At 36.3% G+C, this 25,525-nt stretch overlaps 1 protein-coding gene across 1 annotated transcript in view; it reads left to right on the forward strand.

The window, feature by feature from the left end:
- The window catches only part of LOC133324354 (intermembrane lipid transfer protein Vps13D-like), a 103,832-nt gene that overhangs the window by 24,501 nt on the left and 53,806 nt on the right, over positions 1–25,525 (forward strand). The window contains exons 3-5 of the mRNA XM_061533198.1: positions 9,855–10,970; positions 11,028–11,941; positions 12,008–12,148. Of these exons, the coding sequence (XP_061389182.1) occupies positions 9,855–10,970; positions 11,028–11,941; positions 12,008–12,148 (2,171 nt within the window). The remainder of the gene's footprint in view (positions 1–9,854; positions 10,971–11,027; positions 11,942–12,007; positions 12,149–25,525) is intronic.

A 25,525-nucleotide genomic window follows, 5' to 3' on the forward strand; every position in this document is an offset into this window, starting at 1 on the left:
CCTATTATTATTTAAATAATCAAACAATAAAATTCTAAAAATAGAAACTAACACGTTCGTGTATTATCTTCTTTGTTTTTCGAAACGCAATTTCGGCGGCTTTACATTTAAATTATCTTGTTAAATTGAGTTATGAATCAGTGCAGAAACAATTTCTAATTTTTGCACTGAGAGGTTTACATTGGAATAGTGACTTTGTGTTGCCTTCTTACACCAGCAGGTTAAAATTAATTCGATTGCCTACATTAAAAAGTGGACGTATTATGTTGAACACTATGATGGTAATTAAAATACTAAACGGTAATATACCCTCAGACTTCCTAATTTCATCCATTAGAATAAATGTTCCTTTTCGATTACGTAGATATTATCAACCATTATACGTAGATATTCATCGCACAAATTATTCTATGGGAGATCCACTTAGTAAAATGTGTATTGTTTTCAATTCTGTGTATTCTAACGTAGACTTTTGCATGAATACAGAACTAATAAAATCTAATATAATTATATGTTTAAATGAATAATACAACTTAATAACAAACTGGTTGTTGAAGTAGATTTCTGTAGCTGGTTTTCTATCCCTTCTCATATTCCATCATAATGCGGATTATGGTGTGTACGCGATCCCTACGAAAGGGGAGGTCGCCACCTCGGTCGGCATGGATGGGAAAGAGAGGCGTGGGAACGAACGAACAAAAAAATCTTCTTTTATTAACGAATACATTTTGGGAAAACCTGAAAATTAATTTTATGTGGCTTAAGGTCTTATCAGATTAGGCTTGGAAGCATGTTTGAATAAATAGGGAGGGACAACCGACGATGACTAAATTGTGATTTTGGATTATGCTAATATAAAGTAAATGGTGGACAAAAAACGGAATGACACGATTACATATCCAGAATAACATATATTATTGGCTTAACGTGAAAAGGTCCATATTTTACAATTTCATAGGAGAAACAAGATCCAGTGTTCATACTTAAAATTATTATCCAATACAACAACGGGTTTTATCGTTAATAATTACATTAACTGTCCTGCCTTGAGAAGAAACGGGCTATATAGACAAATACTTCATTTATTCATTTAATGTTTTGTAATCAAAAGCCGAATGGTCAAGAAACAATTATAATATATTATTTAAAATACATTTGTACACACAATTTTGAAATTAATGTACATCAAATTAATTTCAAAATAATTTATAAAAATATTAACTTATTTCTAACAATTATACATTTAGTGTGACTTCTAAGGGGAGCAACTACTCTTAAAAACCCGTTATACGAGGCAAAATCTTAAATAAAATAAATGTATTCCCCCATTAACAAGTTAGCGAAAGTTAAGAAATATAACATTACACCAAAAATGACTACTCAATATATATAAATATTGAAATAAATTAATATATAGTATTATTATTTATTTCAATATTTTCAATTATGCCATTCGCCCTACGTAAATGGTTACGGTTTCAAATACAAATTTTATTTGAAAATGACATCGATTTAGCAAATAAGACTACCTTTAATAATTATGTCATATACAAATAACAACAAAAATATTTTTTTCTTTAGATAAAATCATGGTAAATTATACAAGGTTACTGCAATACTACTACAAATACAATTCAAAAACAACGACATAGAAAATTTGTATTGTATGTAACACTAATGTGAGTTAGACAAATAAATTTGATTTATGTTCAAAATGTTTTTTTTTTTTGAATTTTCACAATAAATTTAAAAAACATTAATTAAAATGTTGCAATTTTATAATTCTATAGCTTCCAGATCCTTCCTCTATACAAAAACGTTAAAAATTGCGTTGAAAATAGATTTTTTTCATTGCAAAGGGATTTGCTGCTTCACATTTTCCCATTAGAAAATTGAAGTAATTGTGAGGGCATCGAACTTCTGTTGCGATTTCTTTGATTTAATAATGTATAATAGTTAACGCTCGAAACCCCGGTTCAGAAAAAATTAAACGCCGTTACTATAGTTTTCTATCGTCTGAACATTTGGGAACATATCAAAAATAAATGTCAAATAGTTCACAAAATTGTGTTGTATTTTTTTCTGGTTCCCATATTGTAAAGCTCAAATTGTATTATCATATTTTTTATTTCACATATAACGTGTACAAAATTTGGTCGCTGGGTTGTTTTAAATAAATCAAAAATGTCATATCGAACTTGATACGAGTATTACGATACAATCAAATCAGCTGATTACCTTGTATAATTGTACCATGAGAAAAAATAAAATAAACTCAAAAAAAAAAAAATAAATAAATAAATATATAAATAAATAAACTGTTCGAAACCTTAGCAACTTTTGCATTGTTGTATTTTTCCAAAAAACTAATGAACAATGGCAAGAATAAATTAAAACAAATACTTAAATCCCCTTATGATTGATACAGAAAAATTAAATTTTGTGTGAACATTGTTAACTTAGTAATAATTATTTTAATGTGAAGCTATACGGCGTTATGGAAAAGTTCTGAATAGTTCTATATAGTTCAGTTGGAGAGAAGGATTATATTAAGTTCTTTGGTGGCAACAATACACGTTCTTACCTTATCCTCGTTGGAGGTTGCGAAGACCATGTAGTGCTTGCAAAATAGTCAGACTGAATCCCAGTTTGTTGTTTTTTTAAATTAAAACACTTTAATATTATAAGGTTTTGAAAAAAAGGCTCAATAAATTAAATTAAAATTTGGACGGCATTGCGCATCAAGGGGTAAGCAGGGAAGACTATAGTTTCGGAACTCGCCACTGATCAACATCAGTTCCCTTAGTTTTTTGTTGGGTTGTTATCCCTAGAAGTTATTTATTGCTTCTTTACAAAAAAACCTTTCATAACCAAATGTCTCTTGTAACAAAGCGCAGTACTTAGGTTAGGGTTAGGTTTGGGGATGTGCAGTCACGTGTATGACTGCAACACTCTGAGACCGGTTAGGTCCGTTGTGATCATCCACAAGAAGAGATACAGCGAAGTGAAGAGACAAGAGATAGATCTGTAGGGGAGAGAAGATTTGTGAATTAAAGGAGTTAAGAGTGAAGGTCGATGGTCCTATGAGTCAGACAGAAAAGTGTTACGTGCCAAGGTTGTATGCTTCTAACCACTTTATGTTTCTAATTATGCTGTAGATTAGAGCAGGTTCGGTTGTTGAGAAGAGGCTGAGACTAGGTAGAAAATGAGCACCCAATTAGTCTGTGCCGCCTGTAAGCCAGGGCTGGGCACTGGCACAGGAGATGCTCAATTGTCTCCGTCTCCTCCTCGTCAACACAGAGTCTACAGTAATCAATTGCATCGAGATCCCATTTACTAGTAAAAGCCCTGATGTTGCAGTGACCAGTGATGATTCCTGTCACCACTCTAATTTCGGCTTTACTCAGGTTCAGTAGTCAGCGCGTTCTTTTGGTAGACAGAGTCGGCCAAATGGATCTTGACACGTTGCACCTAGGTTCGTTGTGCCAAAGTTCACAGGCTGTTTCGTCAAAGAATGCCTCAAAATTCCTATAGAAAAGACATATGGGTGGTTTGATTGAGTCTTCAGTTTCTAGATCGGTGGATTGAGATCCTCGTCTAGCTAGTTCGTCCGCTCTTTCATTACCCAAAATGTCACAATGTCCTGGTACCCAACACAACCAATAGCTACGGTTAAGTTCTTCCAGAGCTGCTCTACACTTGAGGACGGCTTCGGATTTGATGTGACAAGATTTGATGACTTTAAGAGCCGCTTGACTATCCACAAAGATAGTCACCGGTTCAACGACCTCAGCATCCAGACTTTTTATCAATTCCGCTGCCTTCCAGATCGCGAAGATTTCAGCTTGGAAAACACTGCAGTTGCTATCCAGCTTGTAGGTTAACTCAAGGCCTAACCTTTCACAGTAGACGCCTGCCCCAGTGCCTTCTTCCACCTTGGATCCGTCTGTATAGAAAGCCAGACCGTCCAGAGGAGGGTTACTTCGTTTCCAGTCGTCTCTACTAGGAATTACGAAATCTACATCGTCAAATCTAAGGATTGGTGATATATAGTCGCTTAGTTTAATGCTAGTCGCTAATGGACCAAAGCTATACCTGGTTCATTCAGAACACTACTATGCCCAAAGGTACAGTTCCGCCAGAGTTTTTGTTCATGCAGCCGTAGGGCGCTACGCGCAGCTTGACACTTAATACTGAGGCCCAAAGGCTTGAAATCCAGCATTGCGTTCAAAGCTGCTTGTGGCGTACTCCTTCTGGCTCCTGTAACTAAAATCGCGGCGGCTCTTTGTACCTTGTCTAATTTACTAGACGTCGACGTGAGGCTCAGACAGTTCCACCAAACAAGAGAGCCATAGGACAAGATGGGCTTCACGAATGCACACAACGACTTTGTTGGTGTTGCCTGCGTCTACATTGTCCACAAAGGGTTAAGGCATGGAAGACTATAAGCTTTATTCTGGATGTCAATTCCACGTGAAATTACTCGCTCTTCCCCTTCGACTTATTCTGAACAACATTTCACAGTGATTTTTTCGCATTATCGCTTTCGCCTTATTCTGAATGAAGTTCGAAAGCGAAAAAATCCGCAGTGGGGAAAAATTAGTTATTCTGGATTACAGCGTAGGAGAATGTGATGACAAATTGTGCGAAATTTTTCGCAAATAAATTTAAAGGGAGCTGACTACAAAAATATAAATAATAAATATGTTTAATCTATGACGATTTAGAATATTATAAATGATTGTATGCTAATTTTTAACTCGAAAACAACAAATAAAATGTTATTGGAAATCCTACTGAATACGATGCATGCTCAACCAAATATTGCCACGGAATGTATATAGGTAATAAGGAATATTTAACCCGAATAAGCACATAGTTAAATTTGCCGGATGAGCCGCTGAATATGATTTAAAGAAAAAAATAAAACAATTATGTAGTGAAATAATAAACTGCGAATTAATTAATTTAATCGCAAATTTCACCCTAACATCGTTCAATATGGGTTTTGACAGTTCAACAACAACAAACTTACTGGAGTTTACTAAAAGAATTTTATTCAGTAAGATTTTGCAAACTCAGCCATTTTGAGATCAGCTGTTTTATGATCAAACACAAAAAATATTCAAAACATTTTTTTAATTTGCAAAGTTCATATTGAAGTTAAGTTGTAAAAAAAATACAGAAAATGGAAGAAAATTCGTAAGTAATGCAAAGTTTCATTAAATTAGTAACTAATTCCTTATACACTTTTAGGCAAGTTCCAGATAGAGGGCAATGTATTGATGCAGGAAGCTTAAATATTCCCGGGGAACAACCAAATAATTTTTTTAATATTAAATGCAATACAAATAATTGTGTTTGTCCTTTGTTTGTTTTTAAAAAAAAAAATTAATAAATAAAATATTGAGAAATATTACAAAATTAAATTACAATGGTGCAACACTAATATGGCGACACAAGTATAGGCTTCACAAATAATGGAAATAATGTCATTTAAATATTAAACGATTTCACTACGATTCCATCAGGTTACATATCAATTCTAAATAGTTTCATGAATTAGGACATGGATCCATTTTATTTGGAAAATACGGTATTTAATTTGGAAAATATTTTTTTATTCTGGAAGTGCATATATACATATTCATGGGTACTTAAATAGTTATTTACTATATCCATCATATTGTTACGTTCTTGGATTTTAGTTAATCCCGTGTAGTCGTTGTTTTATTTCCCGATACAATTCGTACCAAATAAAACGCGGGTTCTTTCTGATTACGATTATTACAATGATTTTATTCACACAACTTTACTTTGCACTTTACTTTACTCGACGGTTTCAATTCGCGATCTGATTCACAACTGACTCACTGCCTTTCCATTTCCTCTATTTATATGCCCCTTGCCTGCCGCTACAGAAGTTTCTAGACGATCTGGTAACGCCTAGATCACGAACAATCTACCAATGCAACAAACACACATACAAACTTACATTGAGTAAACAATAACAACAACACATACAAACTTACATTGAGTAAACAATAACAACACATATACAGGCGAGGGGGTAACAAAGAAAGGGGAATTAAGCGATCATCAATGATGACGTTTAACAAGAATTGTACGACAATAACAAAATAGAAAATGAAAGAGGAAATGGAAGGATGTAGAAAAATCTATACAGTAGTTGTTGTTGTGAAGTTATTCAAATAAACTGCGTAGTAGAAATTTACGTTACAATTCAAATACTTAAATTAACGGAATTAATCTAAATTAACTTAAATCTAAAGTTATATTCGTAACATTGCCCCCCGCTTAAGCCTGTTCGTCCCGAATAGGCACAGTTCCCGTTCCGTAGGGGGCCAGCCGTTCCAAATGTACAACTTTCATCTTCGACCTGGGACTTTCGCTCCACTGGATGCGATTTTCGTGACAATCTTGTAGGGTCCTTCCCAGTGCGTTTGCAATTTGGGGCATAGTCCTTTCTTTCGTTGTGGGTTGAACAATAGTACCAGTTGCCCTTCTTGGAACCCATCGGTATTTGCCGCTCGATCGTACCTTGCCTTCATGCGGTTGCTAACCATTTTTATTCGATGGCGAACTGCATCGTGGACTTTACTAAAAGAGTTTTGACTGTCTTCATCTTGGTTCACATTGTCGTTTGGGGTAGCACCGAATATCAAATCGCCAGGTAGCTTTAATTCATTTCCGAACAGAACTTTGGCTGGGGTCCGGGATGTGGAATCATGAATGGCCGATCTATAAGCCAGTAAAAACTTTGGAATATGCTCATCCCAGTCTCGTTGGCCACTGCCCACCACTTTCCGTAGATGTTCTTCCAGGGTGCGATTGAATCTCTCCACCATGCCATCTGATTGTGGATGTAGGGGCGTCGTTCTGGTTTTCTTGATTCCGTAGGAGTCACACATTTCCTTGAAGATCGCTGATTCAAAATTCCTACCTTGATCGGAATGAACCTCAGATGGAACACCATAGCGACAAATCCAATTTTTGCTGAACACATCCACAATTGTCCTGGCTTCTTGATTTGGGATAGCATAAACCTCTGGCCATTTACTGAAGTAATCCATGACCACTAAGACATACCGGTTCCCAGAGTCGCTTGTTGGGAACGGTCCAGCCACATCCATTGCGATTCTCTCAAAAGGGGCTCCTGAATTATACTGCTGCATGTAGCCTCGACTCTTCCGTGTTGGACCTTTAGCTCTTATGCACCTTTCACAATTGGCGATCCAGTCGGCAATGGATTTTTGACAGCCGACCCAGTAGAATCTCTGCTTTACCTTTTCAGCGGTTTTTGCTATGCCAAGATGTCCTCCACTTGGCCCATCGTGAAACTCCGACAGGACATCTCTTATTTTGGAGTCTGGGACGACGATCAAGTTCCGGTGAGATTTACCGTCCTCACTTTCCCATTTGCGATATAGGCAACCATCTTTTATAAGTAGACTGTCCCACTGGGCCCAATAGGATTTTAAAAGAGGGCTTTCGGAGGTAATTTCTTTGCGACTAGGTCGCTTGCCCGTTTCCATGGCCGAAATTACTTTGCCCAGAATGGGATCTCTTCGTTGTTCCGTCGACCAATCTTCACCCGACTCAAACTGCAATAGTCGGACATCAACGATATTCTCTTTATTCTCAGCCTTTGAGCAGTGCTTGCATTCTACTTTGCATGGCCGACGAGACAGGGCATCAGCATTACCGTGTTTTCCGCCTTCTCTGTGCTCGATTCTGTTTAACGGTGACTCATTGGTGGACTGTTGAGCCATTCTTCTACCATCTTTCGTTGGGGGTGGTGACGATGACCTGGATCGCTTGCGCTTAGCTCTGCATTCGCGCGCAATATGACCTGCTTTATCGCAGTTGTAGCATCTAACCCTGGGCTTAGTCATCCCTACGAACTTTGTTTCTTCTATTACCCGCCTCATGGCGTCCTCGATCGAGTTAACGAGAGATTTGGGTTCGCAACATTCGGTCTCCAGTTGGCGAATCTTGTGGGTCTGGGGCTTAACAATTATTCTTGCCGTCTCTTGGGCAAGGGCAAACGACACAGTTTCGGCAAACGACGCTTTTGGTGACGCATATGTTGCACATTTAATCTCAGGGTCACGTATGCCATTCACAAAGGTTTCGATTTTCATACGGTCCAGCAATGGGTGATTCTCTCCTGGATACGCCATTAGCACCAAACGTTCCACCTCAGCTGCAAAGTCTTGTAACGTCTCGTTTGCCCTCTGTACTCTTCCCCTTAATTCCATAAGGTAGATGTTTTGTTTATGTTCGCCACCGTACTTACGTTCCAGTGCAACAATAACATCTTCATAGTTGTTTCTAGAAGCGACAGGAATACTCTGTATAACATCAGCAGCACTGCCCTTCAATGCTAGAAGTAGTGCAACCGCTTTGTCGCTGTCGTTCCACGAATTTCTAGAAGCCACTGTCTCGAACTGTAACTTGAAAACACTGAATGACGTAGAGCCGTCGAATACAGGAGGTTTGATTTTTAGTGTGTTATCAGGAACTCGCACCGGACCACCTTTGATTTCCAGCTCCGACATTTTCTTCTCCAGATTCGTAAACCTGTGGTCGTGGGCCAAAAATTTCTCATCCACAGATAGAATCTTCTCGTCAACCGACTGCACTTTCTTATCCAACTCTTTAATTTGGACCTCCACGGTTTCCACTCTCCTTCCAATAACTTCTGTAATGTTCTCGAGTTTCTCGTTCATTATTCTCGAATTTTCGTCAAACATTCTACAATTTTCTGCCTTGAGTTCATCTAACTTTCTGGAATTCTCTTCGAACATTCGTCTCGTGTTTTCTTCTAACTTTCTGGAATTCTCTTCGCTCCTTCTGGAATTTTCCTCAAACATTTTAGCCAGCATTTCTCTTAAATCGTCACCCCTGGCAGCTACTGACGAGACTTCCCCATCGTTGGACTCGCCCATTTCCGATAAATCCACTTCATCCTTACTGTCAAACTCATATGTATCGATGTTCATACCACGGCGCTCGAACTCATCCAACAGACGTTTTTGGAATTCAGCCTTGTTGCCAGTAGAGGACAATTCCAATTTATTCAGCTCCTTCTTCAAGTCTTCCACTCGTAGATCCTTAAACTTCATCGTAGTACTATCGTAATCCCACTTCTGACACCAATTGTTACGTTCTTGGATTTTAGTTAATCCCGTGTAGTCGTTGTTTTATTTCCCGATACAATTCGTACCAAATAAAACGCGGGTTCTTTCTGATTACGATTATTACAATGATTTTATTCACACAACTTTACTTTGCACTTTACTTTACTCGACGGTTTCAATTCGCGATCTGATTCACAACTGACTCACTGCCTTTCCATTTCCTCTATTTATATGCCCCTTGCCTGCCGCTACAGAAGTTTCTAGACGATCTGGTAACGCCTAGATCACGAACAATCTACCAATGCAACAAACACACATACAAACTTACATTGAGTAAACAATAACAACAACACATACAAACTTACATTGAGTAAACAATAACAACACATATACAGGCGAGGGGGTAACAAAGAAAGGGGAATTAAGCGATCATCAATGATGACGTTTAACAAGAATTGTACGACAATAACAAAATAGAAAATGAAAGAGGAAATGGAAGGATGTAGAAAAATCTATACAGTAGTTGTTGTTGTGAAGTTATTCAAATAAACTGCGTAGTAGAAATTTACGTTACAATTCAAATACTTAAATTAACGGAATTAATCTAAATTAACTTAAATCTAAAGTTATATTCGTAACAATATTATTATAATTAATTATGTTTTTATTTTAAATATGTGTATATTTTAGGTTCAGTATACAGAAATAGTAGGATGCTTTCATGAGCTCCAAAATATATCACACAAAAGGGAATATAAGATTTTGCGACCTTCAATATCAGTTTTAAATGAACCGAAGAGATGGTGGAAATATGCAGCTGAGTGCTATGGTTACACACTATGTTCATCGGAAGAGAAATTGAAAATAGCTGGAGAAAACATAAAATATATGCTCATTTATAAGCGATTGCTCATAAATCCGTCGGAAAATCTTACAAAGGAAGAGAAACAACTCAAAATCAATATAGAAAAAAATAGGAGCCTCGACACGTTAAAACTTCTTCGAGATGTATGTTGCAATTATTTATGCGATAGAGGAGTGAATACTCGTCATCGTAATATTGCACATGGAAAGAATATATTATATAACTGGTTTCCGAACTGGCTTGGTTGGTACGGAGTTTCTGATAACACAATTTCAGATGCGCCTATAGTTAATAACGACGCATATAAGCATATAGAAGATGATATACTAAGTGCCATAAAAGAATCGATTGAGAATGATACATTTTCAAAACGAGATGCAATTTTCGGAAACTTTACATTTGCATTATCTGATGTTAATATTGCATTAAAAGCAGCGAAGTCATCAGGTGAATCTGTAATGTTTGACATGGAGTTGAAGAATTTATTTTGTTTTATAGAAATTAAACCGAAATTAACATCATATCGTGTGGGAATATCACTTGGATCGGTGCACTTAAACGACAAATATACACCATCTACTGAGTTTCCGTTTTTAATAAAACCCCAACATCAAGAGACCACAAATACAAAGTCGTTCTACAATGAATTTCTTAGTTTATTTTCCAAACGCGAAGTTTCCCATTCCAGCGAAGAACCTTGGTTTCAATTGCAGTATGAAAGAAGTCCACCGGAACATCGTTCTGATTATCGTCTCATTATTAAGTCTAAGAGTTTGGATGTTGTATATAATGAAAATGCTTTAAAATGGATTGTTTCATTTTTTGTTCAGCCTATAACAGACCTCCGAAACGTACGAAATATAATGACGAAAAAAGAAGACAGAGAAGCATCCCGCTTAAAATTTTTCAAAAATTGGAAAAATGTTTTGGTTGGTCAGAAGGTATTTTAAATTTTAACATATCAAAAGCAATCAAATTGATAACGATCTCTTTTATAGGATAACAGAAAGAAATGGTCATTTGAGATTGACATTTCAGCACCAAGAATTATGTGCGTAGAAAATTTTCAAGACAAAAATACATCTATAGTACTAATAGATTTTGGACGTTTTCAACTATTTAAAAATGAACGATCGCCTACAGACGTTCAAAACGCAGATGTTGATGTTAGCGAAAAAGATAGTGATGAAGAACTTTTTATGACTCCTTGCTCAACCCCTCCTGGTTCTAAAACGAGCCTTTCAGATACACCAAATTTTAATACAACAGCTACAAATGAACAGTTTTCTAGATTTGTTATTAATAATGATACCGGGTTGGAAAGCGAACTACATAGTGAAATTTATGACAAATATATTGTTAATTTAACTGATTTACAAATACTTGTATGCAAAAACAGAGAATGTGGGTTTGCATGTGCTAAAAGTTCTTCAAGCTATCATTTATTAGACAAATTCAATATTAATCTCCATCTAGAGAGGAGAATTATAATCACATCAGATCCTGAGTACCCATCATTTACATTATTTGGGAACCTTAATAGAATCGTAGCGCATATTAACGAACAAAAAATATCAGATTGCTTAAAAATCTTAAATCCAATTACATTCGATATATTTAATCCAATGGAATATTCGAGTTCAGACGAAACTAATATGGATAATGATTCCGATGCGCTACACAATGCTAATACAACAATATTTAAATTTGTCATAGGACAAATAATATTGGAAATTCAATCAAGAGAGAAAAGTATTGCTGAAATACAAATAATTGGTGCTAAAGCTGGAGTTACAAGAAAATCAGATGCAGTAAATATTAGTATGTCGGTGCATGGGTTTCTATTAGTCGATGCAATTCAGTCGTTTGGACCAGACTTTGAACTTCTAATTGCTAGCCACAGGCACGTAGAGTAAGTTACTTTTAATATTATAAATATTTAACTATCATTAATGTGTGTATTTGTACTCTTTTAAAGAATGGATAGTATATCTGGAAGTATTAAACAGAGTGAACCATGTTCGCCCATCTCGCCAGGCTCTCCTGATCCCAGCGGCCACCAACGTTGTGCTAGTCCCCATATTATAAATAGAGCATTAAACGAGTTGCAAACTGGTAAGTACAACCCTAATACTCTTGGAAAATTATATAAAAATACTAGCAGGCCCGGCAAACGTTGTCTTGCCTTAGCAATATTGTTAAGGAATAATTTTCGATATTTGTTTTTCATAAACAATTTTTTTTGTGTATGAAATATCCATGAATATTTTTGGTATAAATAAACATTTTATATTTGTCTCCCATATACCGATATTGAGTTTCAGAATATCGAGTTCATTACAGTTGTTAAGTCCGCACTATAGGGACTTGGGTGGTTGGCAGGTACAGTGCAATCGAAAGTCTCCCAATAGAGTCCGTACGCCCAATGCGTACTCGTGAGCAAAAATAAAGAGAAATATAACACAGTAGTTTTATTAGTAAAAGGGTTTCGACCAATGCCGAGTATTTATTTATTGGTAACGATATTACCTTGATGTACAACTATATGTACGGTGGCTTACAATAAAGCCTTGGTGTTTCCAGCAATATGTGTGGCCAGTATGTTACAACGAGAGTTCAAGTAATAATAATAAGAATAATAACCCAAAGATGCCTAAAGGTGGCGCAAACTCAAAAATGTAAACAAAAGGCCGTTGAAATCTGTCAGTCTCATACTATTACAAGGATGTAATAAAAAGGAGTGAAGAGATTTCAACGGCTATGGCCTTTCAAATCAAATGCTAACTATTTAACTATTTTAAATAGCAATTCTTGCTTAAACATTTGCCGCCTCCCTTGAAACATCCATATGTTTTAACAAATACAATAAATTATAAATAACGGCATAGTGCATGGTGAGCAAAACCTTTTACATTTTTCAAATATTTTTTCCAATTTTTTTTCATAATTTTTTTTTTTCAAATAACAAGCTTACATGCAAACGATAGGGCCATTAGGGACCCCGCGATTATATAGATCATCAATGACCTGTTGTTCGAATGGGCCATTAGGGACCCCGCCGTTGTGTGAGGCCAGAAAGGACCTGTGGTACGAAAGGGCCATTAGGGACCCCGCGAAACGATAGAGCCATGAAGGACCCCGCGAAACGAATGAGTCATTAGGGACCCCGCGGAACGAAAGGGCCATTAGGGGCCTAAATTGTGTGACATTTGTTGAGGGTCGCCTTACAACAATTTCGTACGATTTACGAAAACAATTTATGTTATAGGACCAGTAATATTCCAGCCAAATTTAGTATTTTGAGCGAGCAGCGATCCAGACGAAAGTCGAAAACTATGATTTTGTATAATTTTTGGATACAAGTCTGCTCCTATCAAAATATCTACTGGACGAGATTCAAAGAATTGAGGATCCGCCAAAACTATATTAGACAAATCCGATTTAAGGTCCGAAGTAACCGAACAGGTTGGAAGATTTCCCGATATGGAATCTACTACCAAAGCTGACGTTTCCAAACTGTGAGACCTATTACAACTACCCAGTTTAAATGAACATATTTTTCGACTAGTTGTGGCAACAGTACTATTTACCCCACGAATTGTCGAAATTGTGGGTTTTACCGGTAGGTTCAATTTCTTCTGAAGTCGTTCGGAAATGAAAGACGACTCAGAAGCCGGATCTATTAGCGCTCGAGCAGGAAAACAACCACCATGGTTAACAATATTGACCATGGCTGTTCCCAATAGAACTGCTTTGTTTTGCGACGCGTGAAATGTTTGTCGATGTGGATGGATCAAATTCAGTGGAAGAGGGCAAATGACTATTAACATTTAAATTGCGTGGACGAAAAGTTGGTGCCGAAGATGACAAATTGGAATTTGTGGGAGTCACCATCTGACTCGGAGAGCTCACAATAGAGCTATCTCTGTGCAATAGAGTGTGATGTCTCTGATTGCACTTTCGACAACAACGACTATTACAATTTTTGACTTCGTGTCCCCTACGAAGACAATTTACACATAAACGAAGTTTTTGACCAATTTAAATCTATCGGCAGGTGTACTATCTACAAACCGATGGCAAAGGTGTAATCGGTGTTGCTCAGAACAAAGAACGAAACAAGAATCAGAGGACGAACGAGGAGTAGAAGCTAGACATTTACAAGTTACGGAACTCTTTCTATTATTTGAGTTTGACACAGTGTTAACATTTCTCATTTCATGCAAACACAGAAGAGTACGAATTCTCTCTGTCAAGAATGCATCTAACTCTTTCCAAGATGAAAGAGACGATTTGGATTTAACACTTTGCTCCCATAAAGCGTGTGTCAGTTTGGGTAATTTTTGCAAACAAATAAATACCACGATCGGATCCCAATTATCCGTAGGTATGTCATAGATTGCCATTGCGGAAAGACAACTATTAATTCCGCGTTGAATCGACTTTAGTCCAGAACTACTTTCCTGATCCAGCACAGGAAGGCCAAACAACATTTTCAAATGTCTATGAACAATAAGACGTGGATTATCATAAGTGGAATTCAAGGCATTCCACGCAGGTTCAAAACTCCGATGAGTCAAAGGAAATTTCGAGACGATTTCTCGAGCCTCACCACTAGTTTTACTCACCAGACATAGACGCTCAATGTCTGTAAATCGGGAGCTATTAATATATACCGCACTAAACAAATATAAAGAAGAAGAATTATTAATTTTTGTTTTGTTTCTAATATTCCCGTATGGTTGTCCGCGAATGGACTTTGACCGATCGTCAACAAAAGGTGGGAATCCGTGACGCGTTGTAATGACGGCCACACAAACAAACGAAACACTTCATTATTGTTTTTGCTCACTTGCACTATACGTACCAGTATTAATTAATTTAGGTGGACTGTATAAAATTCCAGATGTAGTCCGCTGGAATATCCGGTTCGATTGGACCAAATGTAAAGTCCGCACTATAGGGACTTGGGTGGTTGGCAGGTACAGTGCAATCGAAAGTCTCCCAATAGAGTCCGTACGCCCAATGCGTACTCGTGAGCAAAAATAAAGAGAAATATAACACAGTAGTTTTATTAGTAAAAGGGTTCCGACCAATGCCGAGTATTTTTTTATTGGTAACGATATTACCTTGATGTACAACTATATGTACGGTGGCTTACAATAAAGCCTTGGTGTTTCCAACAACGAGAGTTCAAGTAATAATAATAAGAATAATAACCCAAAGATGCCTAAAGGTGGCGCAAACTCAAAAATGTAAACAAAAGGCCGTTGAAATCTGTCTGTCTCATACTATTACAAGGGTGTAATAAAAAGGAGTGAACAGATTTCAGCGACTATGGCCTTTCAAATCAAATGCTAACTATTTAACTATTTTAAATAGCAATTCTTGCTTAAACAACAGTTTTTTACAAGAGCAACATTACAGTTTTGATGTTTATGACCGAGTGTTGTTGCTATAGAAAATAAATAAACCTATAATTGAAAAATGTGCGAGGATATTTTACAATTTTTGTTCTTGATTTATAGGCGGTGCAATTGTCGAAACGGCAAACATTGTTTTCCCTTCTAAATTTTCCGTGGATATAATTTTTGTAATAATTTAGATATCAAGAGCCGGAATTGTCATTCAGTATTCAGATTTAATTAGATTATTTTCCCAATATGTTTATACGACTTCCACATAACGGTAGCCCAATGCTATGTAAGCTTTTTGTAGCTTTCACCATATGGTAAAATGTATATTAAATTTGTCATTCCCTTTGCAACACTGGGGACCCCCGAAACTATATGTACAGTATAAACTTGATAATCCGGACCTCGACAATCCGGATTATTCGGTAATCCGGACTGCATTTCACAACCCATTGCGTATCCTATAATCCGGATTATCGGACCTATTTGTCTCAAAAATCCGGATTGTAAAGATACGTTACTTTTTATTTTAATAAAAAAATCGTTGCAAATTTAATTGAAAATGGTACCTATTATATTCAAAGTTCATATTTTTGAAATGAATAATTTTCATTTTTAATAAAAACATAAAAATAATTAAATTATCACCAAATTAATTTTAATTTAAACCAATTAATAAAACTCGATAATCCGGAAATCTCGGTAATCCGGATTGGGGTCTGCAATCAATTATCCGGATTAGCGAGTTTTTACTGTATATAATATTAATCAGAATAAAAATCTAGGTTGAAATCACTATAGTGATCAAAATATTTAAGATAGAGATTAGATTGGTTGTTTGTTAATAAAAATAGTATATATCGGTGTATGTTGGACACCGAATTTTCTAAAATTTGATATTGTGTCTGTAATTTGGTATTTGGAGTTTTCATCGGCCCACTTTTTATGATAGCGCCCATATACCGTACTCCCCATTAGTCTTTATTTTGGGGTGTTTATTATTTTGAATTCCCATATGGTAGCAAATCTTTCTACCAAAAATTATGAATATTGGTTCACTTTTTAAGATATTCCCCATATAGCGGTACCACCATTAGTTTTTAGTGATTTAGGCACGTGTTAAACAATGATATAATTTGAGTTCTCATTGGGCAACAAATCTCCTTACCAAAATTTATCGATATCGGTCTCCTTTTTTGGATAGCTTCCACATAGTGGTACTCTCAGTCCCGAACGATTACTGGTATAAAAGTTTGGCCCAGTCGAACATAACGATGTCTTTTTATATATCGGTAATAGCATTCTATGGAAAACGTGTACATACAATGATCGAGTATGAATTCCATGACATATTTCTGAATTATTTTTTTGTATTTCCACAAAAAAAATACTTTCAATATTCGTACAATGTCAATCCAATTGAAAAAATAAAATATTTTAAAATTTTTCAATAATTGACAAATGGAGTCTTAAAGGAATGATACGATACCAATTTTTGAACATTTCAAGACTACCATAAGAAAATGCGTTCAGCCGTTCTCGAGTTTTAGCGAGACTAACTACTAACTTCAATTTGATAAGTTATTTTTTTTCGTTTGACTCCCACGCTCTTTTCAACAAAAGAGGTTACGTACACTTAACGTCGGCATACGCCGATTAAACACTATCGAAACACAATGAAGCTATATATCGCGCCATCTGTCGGACGAACTAAAAATTAAACACAAAGACACTACTGACGCCCCATAGAGCATATACGTAAAGTTTGGTCAAAATCGGTGCAGTAGTTCTTGAATTATGGTGAAAAACCACAAAAAACTAAATATTGCGCCATCTGTCGGATGAACTTCAAACTACAGAGAAACACTCCTCACGCCCCATAGGACATGTACATACAATTTGGTCCAAATTGGTACAGTAGTTTTTGAGTTTAGCGATCACGAACATACATGTAATTTTTATATACATAATATAGAGATAGAGATTTATATATTTTTTGAAACCCTCTGCGTTTCTAATTTTTGGCTTCTTGAAACCAAACTAGTAAATCGAGCAGCTGGAGATCTTTGTTCCTGCTTAAAGTATTCTGTTGTTGTTGCAACAGTACGGCTGGAACCATATGTTTTTCACTTTTGATGTGGTAGAAGTATTAATAATTTGTTCTAATCAGGGACCGAAAATAACAGTTATTTTTTAACATGCAAACAAAAAAATCTTCATGTTAGAGACATGGGACACCTATAGTGTCCAATGGGACACCTATATATACCAATAGATTCGTATTGAGGAGCCCATTAAGGATATTGAGTGATCTTGCGAAAACACTCTCAGTTCCCATGTTAAGGCTTATTATTCAACGGAAAAAATAATCGTCGATTTTTAACTGTTAAAAATGATTGTTATTTTTTCCGTTAAAAATAAAACTCTTTTAGGGATTTTTATCTTTTCCGTCAAAAATAAAACTCTTTTTGGGATTTTTATTTCTTCAAAAATAAAAGTCTTTTTGGGATTTTTTTTCCGTCAAAAATAACAGTCTTTCTGGGATTTTTTTTTCGTCAGAAAATAAAACTCTTTTTACGTAAAGAAGATTATACACTTGTAATCAGTTATAAAATTACATTTTATAAATCACTGTCCTTATTACAATAAGTGTACACATAAGTAATCAAGATCAATGGTAAAAAATACTTATTATAAAATTTTAAAAAATAGTCTAGTGTACCAAATCGTGAATATTAATTAAATAATCATTCCCCTGACTATTAGGTCAAAGGGTATATAACTGGTACCAAACTCTATATGTTTATTTATGTAAAAATAGTTTTATTTCCTGACGGAAAGAATAAAATAACCAAAAAGAGTTTTATTTTCTAACGGAAAAAATAAAAATCCCAAAAAGACTTTTATTTTTGACGGAAAAAAATAAAAATCCCAAAAATCCTGTTATTTTTAACGGAAAAAATAAAAATTCCAAAAAGACTTTTATTTTTGACGGAAAAAATAAAAACCCTAAAAGAGTTTTATTTTTAACGGAAAAAATAGCAAACATTTTTAACAGTTAAAAATCAACGTTTATTTTTTCCGTTAAAAAATAAATAATTAAAGTGGATTTTTTATTTAGGTCACAAAATAACAGTTATTTTTTACCTGATTTGATATAACTTATAACCGTTACGGTCCCCGGTTCTAATGCGTTTATTAGTGTGTGGAAAGTATGCGGGATTTGTGGGGTGTTATGTAGGTTTTTGGAGTTATTGGGTATGTGTAGGTGTTAGGCTATATATACGACATATATTATTCTGGCAGCTGTAAGAAACGGGCCATTTCCACTGGTCTAACCCAGAGATCCACAGGCGCAAATCAGAGGGCCTGACTGTACAAGAAAATAGTTTGTATCATGAGAAGTGCTGTGACAGTTTGGGCAGTTTGGGTGTTAGAAATTATTCTTGACTGGTAATTATTTATGACTGTGATCCAGCCAGATCTAAGTTGAGTTAGAGTTGTTCTAATGGATCTGGGGAGACATATTTCAGAGCCACTGATTGCTGGGTTATGTACGTTAAGGACTTTGTTACGGTAATATCCATCGACGGCTTGATTCACCGGTCGTGTGTGCTCCTGTTTTAGACCAGCAGCTATTGACGATATGTTGAGTTTGAATGGTATGACGTCTTGGATGTCTGAGCGGAAGTGTCTGATGTCCTTCCGGATGTTCCGTGGACGAGGATCCTGCATCACTATCTGATGGTTGGGGTGACTTATTGCGAAATGAAAAAGTAATTTTTTTTCTTCTTTAAATATAATATTAGTAGATGATTAAGTTATAAATAAACACTGTTCTATTTTAATACAGATCATTTGTATGCCTGTTAAATTGGTATATCGCTGGCTTAACTTGTAAAGGCAATAAGTCCTTTTTAAAAACTTTTCAGGAGAAAAAAAAAACAATCAAACCTTTTTTGAATAAAAGTATTTTAAATCTGAAAATGTAATTTGTTTTTGTTTTCTATTTGTATTTTATTTACGTAAAGGCAAAATGAGAAAAATAAGTATTTGCGGAGATACACGCCTTTTTGGGACTTAGAGCCTTTTCTGTTCCTAAGTTTTTCTGTTTTCATGGACTTAAGTCTTCTTCTTACAACTTGTCTCTTATTATATTTTTTAATTACTGCAATAAATGTGCACTTTTGTTGATTTTTTACATGCTAATTTAATTTAAAAACATGGTAAAGATTGTTTTGGAATCATAATTTATTCAGAAATATCAATAAAAACAAGTAAAAAACATAGTTAAGTTCGCCTGAGACGAACTTTTTATACTCTCCACCAAGAAGTCCACAGTCTAATACTTAAACCGAATCAGACCAGTGTTATCATATGGTCACCCACACAACAACAAATTCTACATCCAATAAGAAACCAGAATATCAAATTAGAACCAATTCGATGGATAAACGTACAAAAAATTCCAAAATACCGAATAATGGGGGTAACGTAATATGAGAGCTACTCCGAAAATTGGGCCAATATTGATCATTTTTGGTGGGGAGATTTTGTACCCAATGAGAATCCCAAATATAAAATTACAGTCAATTCTTTCGAACAACCTGTCCAAACCTTCCAAAATCATTATGAATTATAATGTATCATCTTATTCGGCTTGAGATAACTGTATTTTTATTTTTTAAATCAATGTGTTTTGTCTTATTATACATAACTGTATCAAAATCTCAATTTCTAGAAAAATGGACTTGTTGCCATTACAATTAAGCCAGCGATATGTTTATTAGAAAATATATGGAAAGAGATTACTAATCGTGAACATGTATTAAAACTAAAGTCAACATTTTATATTCATTAAGGCCATATATACCTTTATTACTATTAATGTACAGCGTATATATTAAATGTTTTGCATTAAAAAAAAATTAATAAATAATTTGTATTTCAAATTAAGTCTTCTACTTTTTATAACTTATTATAACTTACTGAGTAAAATTACTCAGTAACTTATGTTGATATTGTTTGTTCCCTCATTGAACAAAGTTACCGATCAACATCCGGTAAAATCCAGTAAGAAATCAAATATATGTGTCACAATTTGAAGTTGTTAGGAAATCAGATACAAAATAACAAATTCTCATAAACTAATTTTATATATTTTATGCTATTATAACTTATGTTGAGAGTTTGTTCTCTTATGTGAAAATATTGAACAAAGTTATCGAACAACATCCTGTAAAATCTAGTAAGATATCAATTTGAAGTTGTTAGGAAATCAGATACAAAATAACAAATTTTAATAAACTGATTTTATATATTTCATGCTAATATACATGACATATTTCTTAATATCTCCAAAAAAATTAAAAACATTTGAAAAAAAAAATAATAATATACATTTGACAACTAAATATAAATAAACATGCAAATTCTTACTGAGTAAATTTTATCAGTAAGAATTTTTAAATACTCAGTATTCAGCTGCCAAAATTTTTCTCTCAACTTACTCTCATTTACTGAACTTTAAAGTTATTAAACAACATTCAGAACAATTTGTACAAATTGTTACAGATTATTGGGATATCCCACATACCTAATGTTTTAAATATTTTTTTTTCATTTTCTAGAAATCTGCTTGTCATATTTACAATTATTTCGTCCAAACATGGGACAAATAATGTAGTTCTATAAAAAATGCTCGGAGTTCTAACTCCTTACATTTCACCTGGTCTTTTCGTACCAACCCTTCTTGGCGCTTAAACTTCTACATCGTAGAAATAAATCCAAATTAAGTCTTACCATTTCCACTTGTTTTTTCAATCTATTCTGTTATTTCTTCTATAGAATCTATTAACTTTCATAATATGAATGTAGTCGTTTGAAAGATTTATTTGCTTCTCGATTTTCTAAAGAATGAGTACATTTTCGAAATTGTAGAAAATATGCTTCGAACCTTCGAAGCTGTATTTAAACTTAATTTAAAGAAGAACAATAAATGTATACCGCAGAAATGCATTTTGATTTAACAATGGTCTGCACTCCATTATAATGGCCTGACATGTTAGACGCACCGTCATATCCTTGACCTCCCAAAAATGCTGGTTCCAAACCCATCAAATCACCCTTTGTTAAATCTGAATATGCAATATACAATATGTATTTATATATTGACAATTTGATTGATGATCCTTATGTGACCAAACGGCTCTTTGTCAATCTGGTTTGACCTACTTTGGAATATGGTTGTTGTTTAACAGTTCGGCTGGAACCATGTGTTTTTCCCTGTAAATGTAGTAGAGGTATTAATAATTTACTCTAATGGGTTCATAAGTGTGTGGAAAGTGTGCGGGATTTGTATGACGATGGGATATGGGTATTGTGGTTATGATGATGTGTGGGTTATTGGGCTATGTGTGTATATGTAGATGTTAGGATATATATGTATACGAATATTTTATTTGGGAAGCTGCAAGAATTGGGCCACTTCCACTGGTCTAACCCAAAGATCCACAGGGCGCAAATCTGTGGGCCTGGCTGGGCAAGAAAATAGATGGTTTGTGTCATGAGGAGTGCTGTGACAATATGGGCACTGATCGCATGTGCTGGAAACAATTCGCGATTGGTAATTATTTAGAATTGTGCTCCAGCCAAATCTAAGTTGTGCTAGAGTAGTGGATCTGGGAAGGCACTTTTCAGAGTCACTGATTGCAGTATCTGTCGACGGTTTGATTCACCACCCGAGTGTGCAGCTGTTTCAGACCTACAGCTAATGAAAATCTGTTGAGGACGGATGGTATGACGTCTTGGAGGTCTGAGCGGAAGTGTCTGATGTCCTTCCGGATGTGTCGTGGAGGAGGATCCTGCACCACTATGTGGTGGTTGGGGTGACTTGGCAGGTGGCAGGCCAGAAGCAACACAGCAACACATTATGTTGCTGTACTGACAATATCCTTGTCTCCTCATGAAGATGATCCCCGCTCGACATCTTGACACATCCGTTAGCAATCCTTAAAGCACAATTTTGGACCGTTTGAAGGTTGCGCCATTGGGTGTCACTGAGGAATGAAGTCCAATCGGGGGCGGCATAGCTCAGTACAGAGCGACTAATGGCTTTGTACGTCATGGTGAGCGTCTCTTCATCCTTTTCCCAGGAGGTACCTGTCAGAGCTTTCAGGACTTTGTTTTTGTTAAGGACTTTCTCTTTGACATAGGCGGCGTGCTTGGTGAAATTAAGCAGGTTATCAAAAACTACTCCCAGTAGTTTTTGATAACTACGTCGCGTCGCAAGATATAGATTGAAGAGCAGTGGAGATAGTACTCCTCCCTGCGGAACGCCCATTTTAATCTTGAGGTATTTAGATATTCGACCTCTGAACTCCACATATGCCTGTCTGCCATTGAGATAATTACCAAGCCAGCGCTTGGTAACATTGGGCAATGTGGAGTTCATGATATCACTGAGCAAAATCGAGTGGTCCACTGTGTCAAACGATTGAGATAGGATTGCTGCCAGATAATCCAAGGCTAATGGGCCGAGATGTTTTAGCATGACCATGGAGATGCCATCCGGACCATGGGCTTTAGAAGTTTTCGCCTTCGATATTGTAGCCTGAACTTCTAAGGCTGAGAAGAGGCAAGGATTCGTCTTCTTGAATCTTCTCGAGGTAGCTCTGAAGGTCCGGTTCTGCTGGGTGGGATGGACAATGAATTGCTGGCAGAATCTGTTGGCACATTTTTTGGCATCAGATTGTTGGGTATCCCCAAAGGTTATGCCTATGTTACCTGTTTTCTTATTTGTACCAGAAAAACTTTTTATGGTAGACCAAAGTTTATGCGAACCAGCTTCGCAGTTATTTAGGTGTTCTACCCATTTTTCACGACGGTGCTGGTTAATAAGGGAGTTCACTTCTTCCGTCAGGGTAGCAATCCTAGGGTCATCCGGACAGGTTTGGCGTAGTTGGTCTCGCTGATCTGCAAGTCTTGCAGCTGTCGTGGGATAACCTGGTCTAAGTTTGGGAATTCTGCCTGCTGGGATATGTCGCTGGCCGCCTGAGTGATTATGTCCCTCAATATTCTCTCTCCCTTTCTGGCACATGAGAGTGGCGACTGTTGACTGATCGCACTGTCAACATCATTTGTGAAGCCATGCCAGTTGACTTTGCCATAATTCACAAATGTGCGCATATCCGGCTCCATAAAGTCGCTAGGCTTCTCCACGGTGATCACGATAGGGATGTGATCTGAAGCTAGGACCACATGTGTTTGCCAGGATGTTGGGGCCATACGCGACGAGCTAACGATGGTGATGTCAGGGGAGCTGGAGCAGTTGGCCACTATTCTCGTGGGGAAGCATTCATTTATTGCAGCGAATTCCGAATCGTCTATCTGTTCTGCAATGCTTAGCCCACGATGGTCTTGGGCTAGTTCTGAAAACCATGTTTCATGGTGGGCATTAAAATCGCCAATGACCATTCTTCTATCACCTACCAACAGGTGTTCAATGGAGGGTTGATAGCTGGGCCCGAAGCTGTTTACTGGCGGAATGTACACATTGACGATCTCTAGTTCATTGCCTCCAGTTTGAATAGAGATGCCCATGTTCTCAAGTAATTTGTCATTAAGATTAGGTGGAAGGGTCATGAGGCGGTAGCTGACATTACGATTAATAATGAAAGCCAGTCCTCCTCCATGACTCCTCTGCCTGTCCTGTCTTATAATGACATAATTCCCATGAGAACTAAGTCGTACCTCGCCCTCTCCTCGATGACAACTATATTGATGTTATTAGCATGCATGAAATTGGTGATTTCCACAATTTTGTTTCTAAGACCATTACAGTTCAACTGTAAGATCTTACAATTGTGGAGACCATCAAATCCATACTGTTTTTGCTGCATGTTTCTTGCGGTCGTGCTCTGATTGGTTTGTGGCGGAGACGGCATTGACACAACAGAAGCTCTGGAATGTGCGTTTGAGCTACGTCCTGATGGAGAGCTTGGAGGACTGGACGCTGTTGTGGATGTCGACGTTGATGTTGAGGAGCACAAGGAACTACTTAATGTGGTGTTAGTCGCAGTACTTGAGGTACTTTGGTTGGAGTTGGAACAACAATCTGCTACAAATTGGGTTGTCCACTCCCTATGCGACCGCAGGTTTGTGCAACGTCGCATGTAGTAGATGTAGTATTTCTCCTAATGATTTGGTTGCAGACCGAGCAACACCAAATGTTGGATGTTGCAACGGCGTTGCTGGAAGATGGAAGTTGAGCAGCTGCAGACGGAGAATTAGTTGGTGCACAGCAGCTCGCCACAAAATTGTTTGACCAGTCTCTGTGATTGGCCAGTCCAGAGCAACGTCTTAGGTGACACCATCTGAGACATAGGTTGCATTGCACCTGGAGAAGATTGCGCGTGATCCGAGTAAAAGTGGGGCCCGGGTTCTGCTCGATGCCAGCCATTATTAATAGGATATTGAGCAAATCGGCTGACATGGTTTGCTCAGCTGGGGGAAAAACAGATGGTTTGAACAACTGTCGCTGAGTTGAAATTTGATCGCACAAAATTTTCGCTGTTGGATGACTATTACTGTGGAGCTGTGCAGATCACATACACAAAACAAATATCAAATTACTCAGTACAACAATCTTATAATTGATTTTTATAATTTTCTGATTGCACATTGAATCGAGAAGAAAAAATGAAAAAAAAACTCAATATCGAGCTTCAATGTGTCAACATAATTTAATGGGTCGATTATGGAAAGCAACCAAACTCCAGTTGCGAGTTCAATTGGCAACGCAATTGAAATAAAACTTAACTTTATGGATATCAACTTTTCTCAGATGCTGTCGATAATACTGTTTTGACATTTCTACAACTAGAAATTTTGTAAACAAAAAAAAAAAAAAAAAAAAAAATGAATAAAATATTTCAGAAAAACTAATTATATGTGATGATAAGCTCAGTGGAACTATTTTTTTTGATGATGGTTTTGGTTTTGATTTTGGTGTGTCATTTATTAGAAGACATTTAAGAGATAAATCTATTAGAACTACCATCAGTTCTGTGAGTAGATGTTGA

The sequence above is a fragment of the Musca vetustissima genome, unplaced genomic scaffold (assembly GCF_032173495.1).
Source record: "Musca vetustissima isolate MV318-11 ecotype Yass unplaced genomic scaffold, APGP_CSIRO_Mvet_v1 utg15918, whole genome shotgun sequence".
Lineage (NCBI taxonomy): Eukaryota > Metazoa > Arthropoda > Insecta > Diptera > Muscidae > Musca > Musca vetustissima.